The sequence below is a fragment of the Chinchilla lanigera genome, unplaced genomic scaffold (genome assembly GCF_000276665.1).
Source record: "Chinchilla lanigera isolate Chin_1 unplaced genomic scaffold, ChiLan1.0 scaffold00054, whole genome shotgun sequence".
Classification (NCBI taxonomy): Eukaryota; Metazoa; Chordata; class Mammalia; order Rodentia; family Chinchillidae; genus Chinchilla; species Chinchilla lanigera.
The window spans coordinates 11,760,342-11,779,410 of NW_004955455.1; the positions used below are offsets into that span (position 1 = coordinate 11,760,342).

Consider the following 19,069-nt stretch of genomic DNA (forward strand, 5'->3'; position numbering starts at 1 on the left):
AGCACAGCAAATCTTCTCAAAAAAAAAGAAAAAATCTGAACACTCAGGTAGATATTCTTGCTATTGACTTGATGAAGAAGCTAGGTCATTGCCGTATGGAAGCCAAAAGAATTGCATTTGTATGTCCAGAAGGTGCTGAGTTTATCTGCCTACCAGGAAACAGGGAACAGAGAAATGTGCTCAATGATGCCATGAGGTCAGAATGAGGGAAATTCTGTGAGGCTGCATGATCCTGTGTTTTAAGCCAATAAATAGGCTGGAGGATCACAATTTCAAGCCCAGCCTGGACAACTTAGTCACTTATCGAAACTGTCTCAAAAAAAAAAAAGAAAAAAAAAAAAGGCTGGGGACGTTGCTCAGTGCAAAGGTCATGGGTTTAAGCCCTAGTAACTGCCCTTCCCTCCCTGGAGAGACAGTGTTATAAGTTAAAAGAGAAACATCAAATCAACCTGTGGACCTTGGTCGATACTGATTGAAACAAACCAAGTATAAAGAGACATTTTTGAGACAACCTGATAAAATTGAGGCATGGTATTAGGTAATGCTATGAAGTTATTATTACTTTTGTTGGGTGTGCTTTGGGCTTTGTACTTATGTTTTCTTTTTAAAAGCTCCTTAACTATTAGTGGTTCTCAAGTAGGAGAGGTTTTGTTCTTTAAGGGATATTTGGCAATGTTTGGAGACATTTTTGATTGTTATGAGTTGGGAATGCTATGGACTTCGAGTGAATAGAGGGCAGGAATGCTGCTAAACACCCTGTAATACACACAATGCTCTGCCTCCCTAACAAAGAATTGTCTAGTCCTCAATGTCAATAGTGCTGCAGATGAGAAACCCTATATGAGAGGTAGTTCTAGGTGAAATGATACGATGTCTGGGTTTGCTTTTAATAATGAACAAACATACAAACAAGGTAGGGGTAGGATGAGGCGAAATGGAAATGGAAGTTGCTAGTTGAAGCTGCATGAGGGGCATGGGGGAGTTCATTTTACTCCCTTACTACTTCAGTGTATACACAAATTTTCATAACAGTTTATGAGGAAATTTTTTTTTTTTTTTGGTTTTTCTCTGGTACTGGGAACCAAACTCACGGCCTTGTGCTTGCCAGGCAGGCACTTTTGCCGCTGAGCTAAATCCCCAGCCCCTATGAGGAAATTTTTTAAATGTTGGAGAAAAGGATGCTAAAGCTCCACCTGGGTGAAACACTAGGTATATCCAAACCCAGCTTTGCAGAGAAATGCAAGCATGAGTAGCTGCAACTGGAAAAGTTCCTCTTTTGAGTGTTTTCAGCCCATCTAGCTATTTCACAGGTTGTTGAGTACCTAGGCTGAGAAGGAAAGAAAAAACAAAGCAAGGCTATAGAGATAAGAATCTGGAACAAGTGCAACCGAGGGGAGAGAGAAGGCGTCTCTTAAAGTATCACTCTGTGGGAAAATATCAGTGGATTACCAAAAGCTTGGTTCAGCAGCTTTGAAGGGGGAACATGGCTTTTGGGCATGGCAAGGCTCGAACCCGTTGAGATCAGCCACCAGAGAGGACATCTGCTTAGCTGCTGGCAGCCAGACCCCAGCATTTTTAAAGACTGATTGATGAGAGCACCCTTTCGCAATGCTAACTTCCATATTGATTTACTTTGGAGACAACGTGGTGAAAATTGATCACCAGCCGGAAAGTCTTCTTTTATGACTCTTTGAGGAATCAAAGAGATGGGATAATTTTTTATTTACTTAAGGTTGTTGCAAATTGGATCTGCTTTATCTTCCTTTTGAATTTCTTATACATGTTATGAGCCTGAGTCATACCTGACCACTTCCTGCCGGGAGGGGAGGAAGTAGGGAGTAGGCCCAGGACACTAGGCAGAAGAATCTGTCCTCGTGGGCTAATTCCTTTATGTGTATTTAGGGACCGGCTTTATTTCCAGTCCCCTAGCTTGTTCTTGTGGTTTGTTCCCATGAGACATCAGCTGTTGGGTATCTTGCTCTTTGTTCCTTTGCAACCTTGTTTTTTCCGTCTGAATTGCTCTTATGGTAAGAATTTGTTTGATATTCCTAAAATCTGTGTTCTTATATCAGTTGCCAAAGTGTGTCACTTGTGTTTGTAGCCTGTCTCCTGCTCGTCCACATCCTCTCCGTTTTTGTTATCACTTCTTTAGTGTAGAATTTGTCGTGTTGACTGTTACAGGCTTGTCTGTTATAGGCTTCTAGCCCTGACCTCTTTTGACCACCACTACTGAAATGATCATATCAGTCCAGCACTCTTAAGACTCTTTCTGGTATTATGTTCTGGCAGTCCAGTCCGGCACTCCCCTTTCAGTGTCTAGCAATTTCATTTTTACCTACTCCCTAGCCTCATTACCCACAGCTCTCTTGGGTCACTGCTCTGGCTACTGTGGCTTCTCTAAAGTAGCACTCTTCCCCACTTCAGCTCACGAAGATACCTTTTACCCAGCTCTTGAGATTCAATCACTTCCATGACACGTCCCTGCGGGAACACACAAAAACTCCCTGCTCCCCTTCAGCTAATATGTGTTTTCCGGCTTGCACACCCATGTCCTGACCTCTAAATAACACAGATGTCTTTTTCTTCACTTATTTCACAACTGTCTTCTTAACGTAGGTGCAATAGCCAATTTCTTGGGTAATCTTCCTTTGCATTTGAGCATAGCACCTAGTTTGTCAATTAAGGAGCTGGACACCATGGCAGATGGAATGAAGTTGAAAGTGTTTTTAACTTCATGTTATTGAGTTCTAGTCATAGTCCTGAACATTACTGTGTTCTAGTCATATTCTTGATTTATTTTATCATCACACAATATTTACTAATGTGCATCGTCCTTTATTTATTTTTATGTTTAACTGTACTGGGCCTTGAACCGAGGGCCTTCTTTCTGAGCTGCATCCCTATCCCTTTTCTTATTTTGAGACAGGGTCTTGTGAATTTGCTAAGTTGCCTTGGCTAGCCTGGAACTTGCAGTCCTCCTGCCTCAGCCTTCCTGAGTGCTGGTATCACAGGTATGCACCACCATGACTAGCCATGCTCCATTCTTACAACACAGCCCTGGCTGTCAGTTGTCTTTTCTGTCTCAGCACTAGTGTCTGTAACCCGTATTGATGATGAAAAGTTTAGGAGTGAGCTGACAGTGGTGGCGCACACCTATAATCTCAGCTACTGGGGAGTATGAGGTTGAAGGATCACAAGTTTGAGACCAGCATGGGCAACTAGCGAGGTCCTGTTTCAAAATAAAATTTAAAAAGGGTCTGAGAGGGGTTGGGGATTTAGCTCAGCGGCAAAAGCGCCTGCCTGGCAAGCGCAAGGTCGTGAGTTCGGTTCCCGGTACCGGAGAAAAACAAAAAAACAAAAACAAAACAAAACAAAAATAAAATCAAATAAAAAGGGTCTGAGGATGTAGCTCAGTGGTGGAGTGCTTACCTACCACGCATGAGGCACTGCATTCAATCCCCAGTAAAAGAAAAAGAGTTTGGTGGGTGTGGTGGCACACACCTGTAATTTCAGCCATCAGAAGGCTGAGGCAGGAGGATTTCTGTGAGTTTGAGACCAGCCTGGGCTACATAGTGAGTTCAAGGTCAGCCTGAACTACATAGTGAGACCCTGCCTCAAAAAAAAAAAAAAAAGGCCAGGTATGATGCCTTCCTGTAGTTCCAGCACGCAGGAGGCTGAGGCAGAAGGATCTCTGTCCAAACTGGGCTACATAGTGAGACCTTGTCTCAAAAAAAAACCTAAATAAGGAAAAAAAAGTTTAAGAGGTTTACTAGGTTCAGTTTTTTTTTTTTTTTTTTAAATGTCAGTTTTTCATAACTAATTGGGTACCCTGAGGTACATTAATACTGGAATTCCCCAAAGTGGCATGTTGCATGGAGTGGCAGAAATTATCCCACATCTAAGGAAGGTCCTTGTTGTTCATCCATTCTTTAACAAAATAGATATTAAACATTGAATAGGGGCTGGGAATTTAGCTTAGTGGCACAGGGCCTACCCGGCAAGCGCGAGGTCATGAGTTCGATTCCTGGTACCGGAAAACAAAACAAAACAAAACAAAAACATTGAATAAGGAAGCCAGTTCCTGACCTAGGTGTTAGATATATAGTAGTGAATGTATTAAAATCTTTTTCCCATCCTGGAAATTGTGTTCCTGTGCAGAAAGCAGGCAATAAACAGTAGACCAAAATCAAGAAATCCTTTATGTTTTTAATAATAGTATTTATCTTGTGTTCTAAAAAACTAAAGGTGGGAATGTGGTAATCAGAACTCAGTGGAGCATGTTAGAAAGAATCAGAGCTAAGAGGACAAATCCATTCAGTTCTTCTTGCATTGTTGTTTTTTAAAAAAATATTTTTGAAGATGATAAATCCCCCCCAAAGCTTTTAGTGAATGTCAAGATTTTAAAAAGGAAGCAAGAGAGAATTTATAGAAGAGAAATTAACTGCAGCTCTTAAAATAGCTCTTTGTTTCTGAAAGCCTTGTTCTGCCATCTCTTATAACTGTGGAAAAAGAAAAAAAAAAACCTCAAAAAGTTACTTGTGTAGCTCCTGCCACTGAGGAGAATGTGTCCTAACATCACCTCAAATAGACTGATTTATTTAAAATATATATGTAGGGAAAGGACTCCCCCGCCCATTTTTCTCAATGGCGAGCAATAAAGATTAATATATGACTTCTTATTTGTCATTACAGAATGTGGTAAGTGTGTGTCGGCAAGGGGAGCTGATGATTTCATAGTACCGTATCAGGAAGTATTAATATAGGCACTCATTAACATATTTTTCAGACAGAACAATGTCAACTTTTAAAGCATCTTCATTTAATTCAAACATCAAGTACCTTCTTTGTGGCCTGTATTATGCTAGGTATTCTCTTTGCAAGACCCAAGCCCTAGCCATTTAATTATATATTTGCTCGACAAATATTTATTGTGTACTTCCTGTGTGTTTGGCACTATGCAGTGTGGTGGGGTGCTCTGTGTACCTCCATCAACATAGACTCAAAACCAATCAGTATGATTTCAATGTCCTAGTATCTCTTTTTTTTGTAGTAGTAGTAGATTGAACCTAGATTCTTGTGCATGCAAGGCAAGTACTGTTTTCTATCATAGAGCTATATCCCCAGCCCTATGCCTTTTTAAAAGCGGAGCAAAGCAAAACAACCGCCGCATGCATGTGGTCCTAAGAAGCTCTTCTCACAGTTTTCTGTTGTACTTAACTAATTTCCTGTCTTGAGGTTTACACCCTAGCTTTTAATCTGTGTCGTGAATATCTCACCTGTTACCAGCTGGTGTATTTCATGTTGACATTTTCCTTTTAGCTTGAAAGTTATCTAGCACTTTTTCTGATCTTGTCTGCATTAGACTAGCTTTGAGCATGATAGAGTTTTATAGGTGAATCTTATTTTATGGTACAGAAATTCAAAAATCATCATTAGTTCACAGAGGGTGGCTCCTACCCTTCTGTTAATCATGCTCCTTACTCAGAAATGGAATTCTATTTTAGTCTCCTAAAGATAAATTAGTGTATAGTGGAAAAGGATTTAAACTTCTGCTAGGAATTAAACGATATAATAGGATTAACATAAACATTCACCTTGATGTGTCTGTACCTTGTGAAGGAATGAATATTCAGTGCAGATTGTGCCATATTCTAGCCTCTAGTAACTGTCGCATCTGCTGTAAACATACACTTCATGTGAGCAGTTATAATAATGGCAGGTTATCTTTATAGCGTATTTACTGTACGCTCAGAGCTGTGCTAAGTGCTTTATACATAGACTATTTTCTGTAACCCTCTCCACAGCCTTTGAGATAGCTTTTCCCTTGTTGCAACTGAGGCTTAGAGAATGGAAGAAGCAACTTTCTCAGGTCACAGAGCTTGTAAGTGGTGGAGCTGGGATTTGAACTCACTCAGATTCCAGCACATGTGGCATTAACCACTATGTCTCCATATCAGTGTCATCTGCAAAGCTCTCACCATAAAGTGCTTATCTTTATCTGAGTTGCCTTATTTTGGGATGGAAAACTTTTCTTTTTAATCCTTATGAATTGTAACTGTCATTAAATTTTTTTGTTTTTTTGCTTAAAAACATATTGAGTGGTTGCAGTCAGATTGATCTGAGCTTATATTGCTGGGAGTGCGTGAGGGATGTGGGCTGAAGCATTCAATTTAAATTTTCTTTCCATCAGCTAATTTTTAAAGTGTTACGCACGTAGATTCTGACACTAACAGGGATGATTTAAATTCTCTGGAGAGAGCTTGGAGGTGTTAAATAATCTTCTGGTAGTGCACATTTTATATTTTTGATCTCTCTCCCTCTCCCACCTTATCTTATGCACCTGAAGCTCTGAGAATGTTCTTTTGCACTTCCCGGGAGCAGCGAGACCTCTGGCTCCAGCTCCTTTCTCCTGCATATGCTTTCTCTGCTACAGTCACTTCCCAGCACTGCTTCAGATGTTGTTGTCATTGGGGGAGCTTTGGAAACAGCCGGATTCTTTCGATTCTGTAAGCAGAAAACAGACTGCTGCTCATATCTGGCATAAGGCTTGGTCCAGAACACAAGGAGTTAAAAAAGAAGTCTGGGCCATGAAGGGCTGTGACAACTGTCCTAGGGGGAGCTCTAGCGAGCCCTGGCGGGCAGTGACTCATGCTGCTCTGTCACTCAGTTCAGCATTGGCCCCTGCCACGCAGGCGGCCAGGTGGGGTTACAGCCAGAGCAGGCACCACAGAGTGGGGAGCAGGCAGCCTGCACTGCAGGGGATGTGATGCCGGCTAGCCATCTGCCTGCCCCCAGGCCGGCCCACCACGGATGTCTCAGCCCGCAGCCATGGTAACGCTTCTGGCCGGAGACACCCCCCGGAGCCCCTGAGGATGGGCAGCCTCCTGGTGACTGGTGGACAAGTGTCCACCTCCTTGACGGAGACAGCTTAGTAGGTCGGCAGAAAGCAGAGAGGATGTGATGTGTCCAGAGCTGAGAGTCATGCCATAAGGAGGTAGGAACCGTGCTGCAGATGTCCATCGTGCGTCCCACCATCAGTGAGCGGGGTGCTGTAAATCACCGGGAGGAACTTTATTTGGCTGATGTTTCTTTATGCTGATTAAACTGCAGTGGATTCGATGGGCATGATTGCACTGGAGAGGAGGGACAATGAACTAAAAAAAAAAGTGGTTAATAAGATCTCTGAGTAGACTCATTGGATATGAATGAACTAGACTGCAGTGGTATCCTAACCTGAGTTCCAGAACCTTGCAAGTCCCCTTTTCCCTTCCCTCCTCCCATTCTGACTGGTACGTCAGACACAGATGATCCCTCTCTCACTAAGATTAGCACTAACTATTAATAATGTAGACTGGAACAGGGACTAAATAGGTTTAGGTCGTCTGACATCCTGACTCTAGCCAGTTGATGCACTGTAGAAGACTTCTGGAAATATCAGGAAGGAGTGACCATCTGCAGAGAGTTATTCAAATGCTTTCCTTAGACCAAGTGACCTGTGTGAGTTTATCCTTTACTTTACCTCAGCTGGGCAGACAGCCTGTCTGCGGGTTGGTGGCCATGTTGGCAGGGAAGGGGTTAATCTCTTGTTGCTGTAGGAGCTGAGGCTGGGTCTGCCTGTATGAGGAGCTAGATTGAAAGCAGGCGCTGCAGTGCTGTCGCCAACGCTGAAGGAGTAAGATGCTTTTCTCCACAACAGTGTGGAATCCATCTGAATTTTTCTCTCTCCCACCTCTTCTTGTTTTTCTTTAACCAGCTCCTCCCCCCTTCGTTCCCACCCTCAAGTCTGACGATGACACCTCCAATTTTGATGAACCAGAGAAGAATTCGTGGGTTTCATCCTCTCCGTGCCAGCTGAGCCCCTCGGGTTTCTCGGGCGAAGAACTGCCGTTTGTGGGGTTTTCGTACAGCAAGGCACTGGGGATTCTTGGTAGATCTGAGTAAGTGAAAATCTGACTTTCCAAGGGAGCTGCATGGATGCATGGCTCACAGAGCCAAAGGTGGGAGGGTGGGGGGAGTGCGGCGCAGAGAGGCTGCTGATCTGCCTGCATTTGGAAAGCACTCTACCTGTTTGGGTTTTGGTGGGCTAAACTGTTAATATTCTCATCTTGCAGTATCTAAGATACCTATTCCTGTCTGTGGCATCCTAATTGTCAATTTGGTACTTTGGGTTAGTTTTTCAGTCTTTGGTCTTCTCTTAGGGGGAGGAGAGGGTGGGAGATTTCTAGCAGTGCATATCCTTGGTCAAAAGGGAACCGTGCAGGAGTTAAGATAAGCTGCCCATGTATTTCTCCATCTATGTATCTGTCTCAAGTGGGTGGATGGTTGCTATCTTGGCTGTATGGGAAGAATCCTAAAAACCGTGTCTCATAAGCTAAAGGTTTCCTGATGGGTTTAACTGAGCTGCAAGTGGCTGAACTAGAGCTCTAACAGAGAGATGATGCTCGGCTCCTCTCCAAGTATGCTGCAAGATCAGGGATCTGGCAGCGGAGCCTCTCTGAGCTCGGAGAGCACAGGCGGACAGAGAAAGCCCCGTTACTGTGAGCCACTGGGAGGGAGTGTGATACAGTTGAGACACCGATTCACAGAAACTGGGCTTTACAGAAAAAAGAAAAAAAAAAAAAAAGAAAAAGAAAAAAACCCCAAACAAACCAAGAGACTAGAAAACAGAAATATAAATCTCACTGCAAACCTCTTGACCTATTAGGTCTTTCTCCATTCTTATGAAAGCTATTGGAAAACGCATTAGCATGGTGCTGAGGTTGGAGGGTCCTTCCTCCCGGCTTCCTAGAATTTCTGAAAATGCAGTAGTAGCCTGTAGATGTGGGAGCTCGAGGACGTTCTGTTTCCAGGGGAGCAAGTTCACCAGGAAGGTTTTGATCACCTACGTTATTGCCCAGATGCCCTGGCTCCTCACTTTGAGGCTTTTAGGGGTAATGCTGGGTAATTAGTTGCTGCCCACTTAGGAGACAGACAAAATTCGATTTTCTCCGTGGCAGGTTTCACTCCCTGTTTACTGTGTTTGTAGCTTAGATATTGATTTGAAGGGATGTCGTATTGGTTCCTGGATGGTGTCTCCCCATGGGTACTATTTTGACAGGTTCCTGAAAAGATTTAAGATTTTTATGGGGAATTGGGCATTTGATGTGAGATAGAGTTGTGGGCTGTGATTTAATTCAAGAGAAGTGGTTATGTTGAAAGAGGTGGAGCTGCTCTTTATTCCCTTGACTGAGGTCTGTGCTTAAAATTCAGGTGGATTTGGGTGGTTTTGGATTTCAGACTGATTTGCTTCACCACCCAAAGCAATCTGGATGATGGTAGGAGAAGCAGCAATCTAACTAGCTGTTGAATGTGCTGTCAGATGGATCTGAGACGGCCCAGCGGGGCTGGGAGGTTTTGCTTGTGATCGAAGAGCACGGCAGGACTGGCGGCCCGACGGTGAAGGATGCGTGGTTAGTGGGCAGTATAACCTTGACACACACAGCGCACTGAAGGTCACAAATTGAACTAGAAGGAGCTGTGTGGGAACTTGTAGTTCTGGTTAACAGTGGTAGGCTGACTCAACCAGAATGGTAGCTTACTTGGGGTGTTTAGCAGTGATCTGAAAACCAGAGAGGACATGGGGGAGTTGGATTTCAGGGGCAGAGGGAGAACGATGTGGAACATCTCAGGCATTGCAATTAATCTGAAGGAGTGTGTGATTAATTGCTTATTTTTTCAGGAAGACTTATTGCATCGTTTTGTTTCTCTCAGAAAGGTCTCTGACAGGGGCATCTCAGAATGAAGGCCCAGGTACTAGATAAATATTAGTTGACTTAATTTACTCATAGTACTTTCTTGCAGAATGTGTTGATGTTTTTTACTATCCTGGAAGATTGCTATTTCACCTTCGGCAGTTTGAAATATCTCTCTAGGGCCTCGCATGAGGTCCCATTTGTGCAGCAACAGAATGTTTAATAAGATTTTCATTTAAAAAATCTGTAGAAACAAAGCCATGTATCTGATACCTGGAATATGGAATTGGAATATTCTTATCTTTGGGGAATTTTAATGTCTTTTCCATGGCAGTTTGGGGTTGGAATCAGCAGTTTTTTTCATCGTGTGTCTCATTGCGTGGTGCTGCTGTTGGACTTGGCTACTGTATCGAGGGTAGCTCAGTGGGTGAAGCCTACTGCATCATTTTAGAAATTCACTCCACCTGTTGGATGTAGGTGACCCTGGACATGTTAGATTATAATGAATTAGAAATCCAATAAGTGAGAGGCAGTAATGAAATTGCTTAGCAGCTCCTGCAGTTTTATTGGCACATGGTTACAAAATTAATTGGTAGGGGAAGGCATTTCCTGGGGATGTCACCTTTGCCATCCATCTGGTGACCTCAGATTTCTTCTCAAGCCCCTCCCTGCACTGTTTTCAGCATCACAGATTCTTATTTACACATGTTGATTACCTGTGCTGTTACTCTTCACACCACTGAGGAAACTGCAGGTGCCTATGCACTGTGCTAGGCAAATTGACCCCAAACTTGCCAGTGGATTGAATGAAACGTTCAGAGGTGGAGCTGAATGAGTGAGGAATTTTCATGGAGACTGTGGCTGTGAGAACGATTTTTATTGTGACTGCTCCTCATTTTAGGACCCTTTTTTTGGGGGTACCTAGACTATTTTTAACAGTTGAGTGTGCTATTAATTTTAGGTTTATCAGGAATCTTGATTTCAGCATTTCTGTGGATGAGGCATAGTAGAGTTCCTTGCCCCATGAATTGGTGAGATCAGGAGAGGCTATAGAGAACCAGGTTTTTCTTTGGGCTGGGATTGTGGGAAGTTAATTTGGAGAGTACCTCGTGCCTCTTTTCCTTGTTAACCAACAGCACTGTAAACCACATTCTCAAGCTTTGAGTGTCTTGAGTATTCCTCTGAGCCTGTATTTGCTGGAACTTCACAATAGCAGGGTAGTAACAGAAATCAGTGTTGCAGGTTTAAAAATAAAATGAACCCCAGCAGTCTTCCCTCCCATGCCAGCATGGGGTACATTTCTTTAGGTCCTTCCTCCTAGATCAGGCACTGCCTTATTTAAGCTTTTGCTGAAACATTGCATTTCTGCAAAGCTTCAGTATAAACTCTATAAGGTAAAAACTAGTTGGCTCTATTTTTTTTGTGTTAGTTCTGCCCCTGATGGTTTTCTTCTTTTGGAGAAGTTGCAAGTTTTGGAGGAGCAATGGGATCTCAGTGAGAATGGATTTGTGGAATGATGTGGTCTAGGTGGACTGTTTTAAGGAAGGGGACCCTCTCTTCTTTTGCCTCTGGCCTTTGTGTAATATGTGTGTGTGTGTGTGTGTGTGTGTGTGTGTGTGTGTGTTTTTAAGACAGGGTCTCACTATGCAGTTCAGGCTGGTCTTGAACTCACTTTGTAGCACAGGCTGGCCTCAAACATGGCAGTGATCCTCCTGCCTCAGCCTCCCGAGTGCTGGGATTACAGGCATGCGCTACCACACCTCTGGCCTTTTTTCCTTTTTGGTGAATCTGAAAATGTACTCATGGTGTCAAACATTCAAACATGGTGGAAGAATGAAGTGTGGCTGCCCCCAGTGCCTTACCAAATTTTAGGAGAACTAGTTTTTGGCACCTTTTTCTTGTTCTGTTGGGCTTCTTCACATGCTTTTCATCAACTGTAAAGTGGGGTAACAATAATACCTTGGGTGTTATGGGAAGTATCCTTCTATATGTACCACGGAGATATGGAAAGGAGTCAGCAATAATTAGGTAGTCCACAGTCATGTCATAACCTGAAATCCATCTTCCTAGGCTTTAGGAATTTTCTCCTGGAAGAGTTTAAATGTCCCAACCAACCACAAAGGTTAATATGCACTTGCCAAATACCTGTTGGTAAAGGATGATTGAGGGACAGAATTACAAGGTTCAGTCCCACAATGGGCACTTCTCCATCAAATTGAGCATACTGAAGCCGATTTATGGAAACTATTCAGAGAACACAAAGCAGATGCTCTGCTGCATAATACCACAGTGCAAACTGGACACTCAACTGCTTTAGGAAAGTCAGCAGAGTAAGGTAAAATCTGATGAGGGGGCACTTAATGGGTCACGCTCATTCGCAGTTTCTGCTGGATGAGAGTAATGATTGTTTTTGGAATGTCTGTTTATGCTCCTATATGGACTGGGATCCCTAGGGCAGGGTCTTATTTATCCTGGTTTTCCTGGAGCACAGTACACAGTAGGCCCTCAGTTACTATGCAGGAGCTGAGCTTATCAGTGTAGTAATAGAAGGTAAAATATTTGAGTTCACTCCTTAAAAGATAGTGGCTTTGGATCAGTGGAGCGGAAAGTGGAAAGAATTTCAGGTGGGCAGAGTGGTAACAACAGCTTGTCTTCCCAGGGCACCAACTCTGAACCAGTCTCCATGCCAAGCACTTTGTACAGAGTAACTCATTTAAGCTACACGGAGCAGAAGGTACCATTATCATTCTCATGTGTGAGGAAACTGATGTGTGGAGAGATTGAACCACTTATCCAGGGTCATGTGGCTCAGCTAGAGCTTGAGCCCAGGCGCTGTGGCTCCAGAGGCTCTTTGCTACTGTGCTGTGCTGCGAAGCATAAATGCCACAGGTGGGAAGAAATGGGAAATTTGTATAGGGTAAAGTGGAGGCCTTTGTGGGGAACAAAGAACCATGAGGCTGGGGCAGGGTGGGATGAGAGCTGACAGGCAGGCCTCAGTGCTGGGTTTTATTTAGGGTGTCAGTGGGTTTATTGTATAGCTCTTGGACTTGTCTGATTTCTTCCACTTCTCATTTAAAGGCTCTTACTTGTGTGTGTGTGTGTGTACACATACATATATACATGCAAACGTGTATATATTCTCTCTTCCTAAGAGTTCTTCTTTCTGGAGCAGAAGCTCAGTGAGGACAGGAAACCTCATTGACCTTCTCTCCCCCATGTCCACAGGGTGCTCGGTAGGCATTTGGCAAACTGATCCAAATCAGTTTACGGCTGCAGATCTCAAGTTCTTGATGCCTCTGAGGCCTCTGTCTCTTCAGTCATAGTTCTGTACTTCCAGTTGCCTTCCATCTAGCCTGCAAAGACCCGTTCCAGTGGAAGACGGCCTACATTCTCCCATCAGTCCTACTTCCTTTTTATTGAAATGCTTGGCAGATGGGAGGATTTTCCCTTAAAAATCATTTTCCTTCTACCTTCCGTCAAAGACTCTTTGACATGATGCTTGCAACTCAGAGCCCTATTGCAAAGTCTCATTTGTGATTTGATTTTTAGGTCATTAGTGACAACAGCATCTTTTCTGGTACCTGATGGGCGCATCACGGTTGTACTTCCCCAATACAGAGAGCTAGCTAAGTAGCTCCTGCCCATGGTTGCCGCCCTCAAGTGGCTTGTGTTGTTTCTATTCTTCTATTCTCTGGATCATGTGTTTCACACTCGTTCTGTGTGTTGAGTTGGGTTTTCTCCTCTCTTGCACATTCCGTTTCTTCTTTCTCCTAGCCAAGCACATTTCGTTCTCCTACTTGCCTTATTTTGTTCTCTATTTAGACTGTGCGTGCTGCCTCGCAGCCCTGGCAGGACCATTTCTACCGCCTTCTCACTCGTCTTAAAGATACCTTTAGGAAATCGCATCCAAACAATCCTATCCCAGTCCTAAAGATTAGGCTCCAAAGGATCTGTCAAGTATGTGTTTTGCTGGCCTACACATGCTAATTTGCATGGTTGCCTCAGATCCCTAAAGAAGGCAGTTACTGGCTGAGTGGTGGTACATGTTCCCAAGCTCTGCGCCAAGTTGACAGCTCCTCCATTGCCTCAGTGAGTGTCTCTCCATTCTCTGCTTTACTTGCCTTTTATCGCCTGACCTCTCTCTGACACCCTTCCTGAAAGAATGGCGTACACTCACTGCCTCTTTTTCCACCCCTACAGTACCACTGAAATGACTGCCTCTGAAGCCCCTGATTATTGTACTCCATCAACAAATCTAGTGATTTCCACCTTGCTGTGTATACCATTAATTACCACATTCCTTCTGGACAGCTTCTACTTTGTTCTCTTCTGTATCACGGGTACTTGGTTTTCCTCCTACCTCTGTGTGACTGTCACTCCCACTCTTTTGTGATTGCCATCTTTGTTTTAGGTCCTCGAAACACCGTGCAGGTCCTGATTCTATGTGATCTCCTTCAGTTCCCTGATCTTGACACCCACTTCCCCCATCCACTTTCCTATTTTATTTAGGAAACTACCACTTTCCCTACCCTTCCAGGCAGGAAGATAGTAGTCGGAAACTCTTCTGCCTCCCCTGCCTTCCCAAGTTATACTTCAGATGACACTCGCAACCATGTCCATTGTTCTGTCCTCACTGTCACCCCTGAGGGACTTTTGCTTGGACTATTGCAGTAGCATCTTAACGATTCCTTTGCCTCTAGTTTTCCTGGCTGTATTCCCTTCTCCACAGAGGGTGGAATTCTTCCAAAGCATAGGTTGAATGATGTAATTTGCTTGCTGGGACCTTCAATAGCATCCCAGTGTGCACAGAATTAATGGCCTCTCCTGAACTTGACATTCAAGCCTGGTACACAAGGACCCTAGCCTGCCTTGTCAGTTGTACCTCCGTGTTCCCTGTATCTGGCCAGACTGCCAAGGTTCACTGAGGACAGGACCATGTCTTCCTCTTTTTGGTTTAAAACAGTGTTTTACCCTGGCAGGTCTAACATTTGTTGAATTAAATTAGACTAAAGTGACCAGAGATTATGCCAACTCCTTACGCATAGTTCAAACAACTGCTAATGAAAGCTCTCATCTATTGAGCACCTCCTGTGTGCCCAGAGCTGTTTATTCTGAGGGCTTTGCATAGATAGTCTTATCAAGTCCTCACGATATCACAGTAGCTCTGTGAGCTAGCTGGTATTATCTCCATATTCCGGATGAGCATACTAAAGCTCGGGAAGGTTAAGTTTTTTCCCTGAGACTCTGCAGGTAGTAATAGGTCTGACTTGGACCCATATCTAGCTCACTGTGTTTCAGGGCCATCTTAAATGCTTAGCAAGCATTCTGATTGAGTCCCAGTAATCCTTGTCATTTTAGAAACAAGAAAGCTAATGATCATGAAGTTTGGATTACGTCTAAAGGTCATATAACTTGCACATGGCAGAAGGTAGCCAACTTTTATGCAACAAACTATAGCATACCCAGTAAAAGTCCAAGCTGGGGCAGTGGCACACACTTGTAACCCCAGATCTGAGAGGCTGAGGCAGGAGGATTGCAAGTTTGAGGCTAGCCTGGACAACATAGGGAGACCTTGTCTCAAAATAATATGAAGAAAAGGCTGGGGGATGTAGCTCACTGGGGGACTGCTTGCCTAGAATATATGAAGCCCAGGGTTCAAGCCCCAGTACCACCAAAAACAAGAAGGAAAATGAAAAGATCCAGGTTTCAGAATCAGATACATGGGTTCACATCCAGACCCTGCCCCTTGCCATTTGTGTGAATGAGGCAGTTAACTCCATTTAGCCTCAATTCCTCCATCTCTAAAGTGGGAGGTGTACTAGGGCCCATCTGATAGGCTTCCTACGGAGTGTGTGAGCGCTTAGCATCAACTCCAGAGTGGAAGAGGTGTTCATGTCAGTTACGTTATTTAGGGACCAGGATGGGGCTAGGGTGCTTTTGGATCTCCTTTTCTCCCTGCTTCCACTTTATAAAGATATCTTGCTGATTTCTGCCCATTGAGAGAATCAGGCTCCACATGGGGTGCCTGACAGATGTCCTAATATCTCCATCCAATTTTTTACTGTGAATGGAGCCCATGATGTGTTGGTGAAACCTGCATTTTCCATAAAATGCTCTTGAGGCTTCTGGCAGGATCCAGGTCCAGTGGACTGTGCACTGTGCCCAGCATAGGTGGCACAAGCTCCAACCCACCCTCAGGAGCTTAAATGTCCCTTGGACAGGAGAGTATGCGTGTCATTGTGACACTGTAGTCTCGGAATCATTGCAGGTGATCTCCAGTGTGGGGGTCGGAAAGGTTATTGTGCCAGCATCCACACGACTCATTCCTCATTTTGCACTCCTTTGTCCCACTGTGACCTTTAAATTGCAGCCGGTTGGGGCCGTGGAGTACCAGCACTGCTCCCTCCCTCCCTGCTTCATGCTCTCTCTCTCCCTCTTCCTTCCCCCCTTTCTCCCTCCCTCTCTCTCTTTCTTTCTTCCCTTCCTCCACTTCTTTCTCTCCTTCCTCTCTCTTTTCTTTCATCTTTCTCTAGCCTGAGGGGGCTCTTAGTGAACTGAAAGCACATTGCAATAGCGGGAACTTCAGGATCTCTGGAGAACATGGTCAGAGCTGAGATCAGCTCCTCAGCTCTTGACTTGGCTCTGCGCTGAGCAGAGAGGCTTTGCAGGGCTTTGAGTCGGGATGTGAAATATCTGGTTCTCATTGTACAAAGGGTCCCTCTGGCCATTGCTGGAGGAGAGAGATCAGAGGGACAAGAGCTGGAGTCGGGGAGGTAAGCTAGGTTGTGTCCTCATCCAGGCAGGAAGTGGAAATACATCAATGAAATTAACCTGCCAAGCTGCGCACTGGCTTGGTGAGAACTGTAGTAAAAAATCACACATGTAGGTATACTTTTGTTAATAATGTGGTTTTTGATAAATGGTTTTAGAGCTACATATTAATCATATGAAAGCAAATGGTCTAATTCATCTGGAGACCACTGCTGGTAGTGTGTGTCAGCATGCATGCATGTAGGTGTGTGTGTGTGTGTGTGTGAGAGAGTGTGTGTGCGAGTGTGCACACACGCATATTGCTTCAAACCTAGACTCTGAAACTCTTTAGGAGACCAGTGTTTCTTATGTTTTCAAGGGCTCACAATTGGCTGTGTATTTTTAAATGGACTTACAAAGTTAGTTCATAAATTTCAGGATGTACAATCTTAAAAGGCAATATATTTTTGGAAACAGGATGCTGATGGATTTTTTATCTTTTGCTCCATATTACGTCTTGTGGTTCTGTGTATTTTTAGTGCCGTTGGCCACAATTAAGGTGAAGCCCTCAGCTGAGCTAATTTTGATTACTCTCATTTTAGCATTGAGGATCCGCTCTTGGCTATCTCAAGAATGTCTGTGACTTCTGATCTGTGATTTGGCAGTGTATTTTGCAGGCATGGGGTCCTTTAAGGGAATGAATGCATGACTTGATGTTTACACATGATCTTATCATTAAGGTGGAGATTAGGGAGTACCCAACACATATATATACTTGTAGGATAGAAGTACACGTTGTATTTTCGTATGAAGTATTCTGGTAATAGCTTTATTTAGGGGCTTTTTGATTTATGTGGATTATTTATAGGCATATCAATAGAAAAACTGCATTTTATCATTTTTACTTAAATTGCTGAAGTTTCATATAGCAGTTTTTAGGCATATGTAATATATTTTAAGAAAACATGTTCTCTGATGCAGAGTTCTTGGCCAAATCTGCCCTTCCATCTGTGTCATGTACCATTGCCTCTCCTGATACTCTTTGGTCTCTAATTACGAAGCAGATGTATATATCAGGAAGAAACGTTGATTTCAGAGTAAATTTTTCTAGAAAATAGAAGCTGGGAAAAAAAAGGAAAACCTAAGCTTGGCTTTATGCTGGAAGAGACAGCACTGCTGTGTGTGGGCGGGTGGCTGCATGCACCTGCTGCTCACAAGTGCCGCTTCTCTCCACAGGGACAACTGCCTGGATATCCGAGGTGTGGCCAAGAGGAGTAGGCAAGCAATGTGTGGGCAGGCTGCATGTTCTTTTATTAGCATCCTCATTGTACTGCATCTCCTCGAGTCCGGAGCATGAACTGGTCTGGGCTTTTAACATCTATCCTGTTTCCCATTTAATTACCCCCTGAGCCACCCCGCGATGGCTGGAGAGTTGCTTTTGTATGTGAGTTGAGCTGTTTCTGGGGGGTGGTATGTGTCCTTCCCCTCTCCTTTTCTTTGTGACCTTGCCCTTCTGAGCATCTGTATCATTTTTCCTGGGTCTCTCCAGCTAAGACGTGGCAGAGTTGAGATTTGAACTCATGACTATTGATTGTAGATCCTGTTCTTTGAGTGCCCAGCTATACTGCCCTGCACCCAGACACAAATTATGATCATGTGCACAGAGCCTGAAGGGTCAAGTCTTCCATAGTCTTAGTACAATGGGCATAATAATACCCATCTCACTGCAGGGAGGTGATCTACAGTACCTGGCATATACTACGTGCTTGATAAATGGGCACCACTACTCATGAAAATGGCAGTGGCATTAATTCTCTGTCCTAGATTGTTACCTTCTTGAGGTCAGGAGTTGTGGCTTCCTTTACTTTATAGTCCTGGCAGCAGGATTTCTCAGTTTGACATTACCTACATTTTGGGATGGATGATTCTCTTTCTCTTTTTCAGTTTTTGGTGGTGTGTATAGGGATTGAACCTGGGGCCTCGCACATACTAGGTAGCTTTACCATTAAACTGCATCACCAGCCTTTTTAATTTTGAGGTAGGGTCTTGCTGAGTTGCTCGGGCTGGCCTTGAACTTGCAACCCTCCTACCTCAGCTTCCTCAGTAGCTGGGGTGAGAGGTATGCATTGCTGCATCTGGCTTTGGGTTGGGTAATTCTTGTTATAGAGGGCTGCTCTATGCAGTGTGGTTGGTTGTGCAGCATCTCTGGCTTTTATTCACTACATGATAATAGCATTCCCACTCCCAGTCATGAAAATCAAAAGTAGTTTCTAGACATTGCCCAGTGTCAGGGGTGGGGGGCAAAATTGCCCCGGATTGAAAAACCCTGGCCAATAGGTACTGCTCCTGAGGATCATAGGGCTTTGATATTTTCCCTTTTATATATTAACACCTCCCTTCATGCTAATAGAAGGTGGTAAAAAAATTACTTGTTGAAGTTTGAGATTTTCAAGAATACAGGAAAATTCTTGGAAGCCTTTTAGTTAGCAAGTAGGGTCTAGTGTGGCTGGGGAGATAGCTTAGTGGTGTAAGTGCCTGCCTGGCAAGCACAAGGTCCTGAGTTCAATTCCCCAGTACCAAAAAAAAAA

At 43.8% G+C, this 19,069-nt stretch overlaps 1 protein-coding gene across 7 annotated transcripts in view; it reads left to right on the forward strand.

Moving 5' to 3' along the window:
* Positions 1–19,069, forward strand: part of Cit (citron rho-interacting serine/threonine kinase) — a 166,748-nt gene that overhangs the window by 55,327 nt on the left and 92,352 nt on the right. For 6 of the 7 annotated variants that reach the window (XM_005396520.2, XM_005396522.2, XM_005396521.2 and 3 more), the window contains exon 10: positions 7,754–7,937. In XM_005396520.2, the coding sequence (XP_005396577.1) occupies positions 7,754–7,937 (184 nt within the window). Of the gene's footprint in view, positions 1–1,947; positions 2,028–7,753; positions 7,938–19,069 lie in introns of those variants that run through there. The other variant, XM_013520471.1, reaches the window with a different exon arrangement.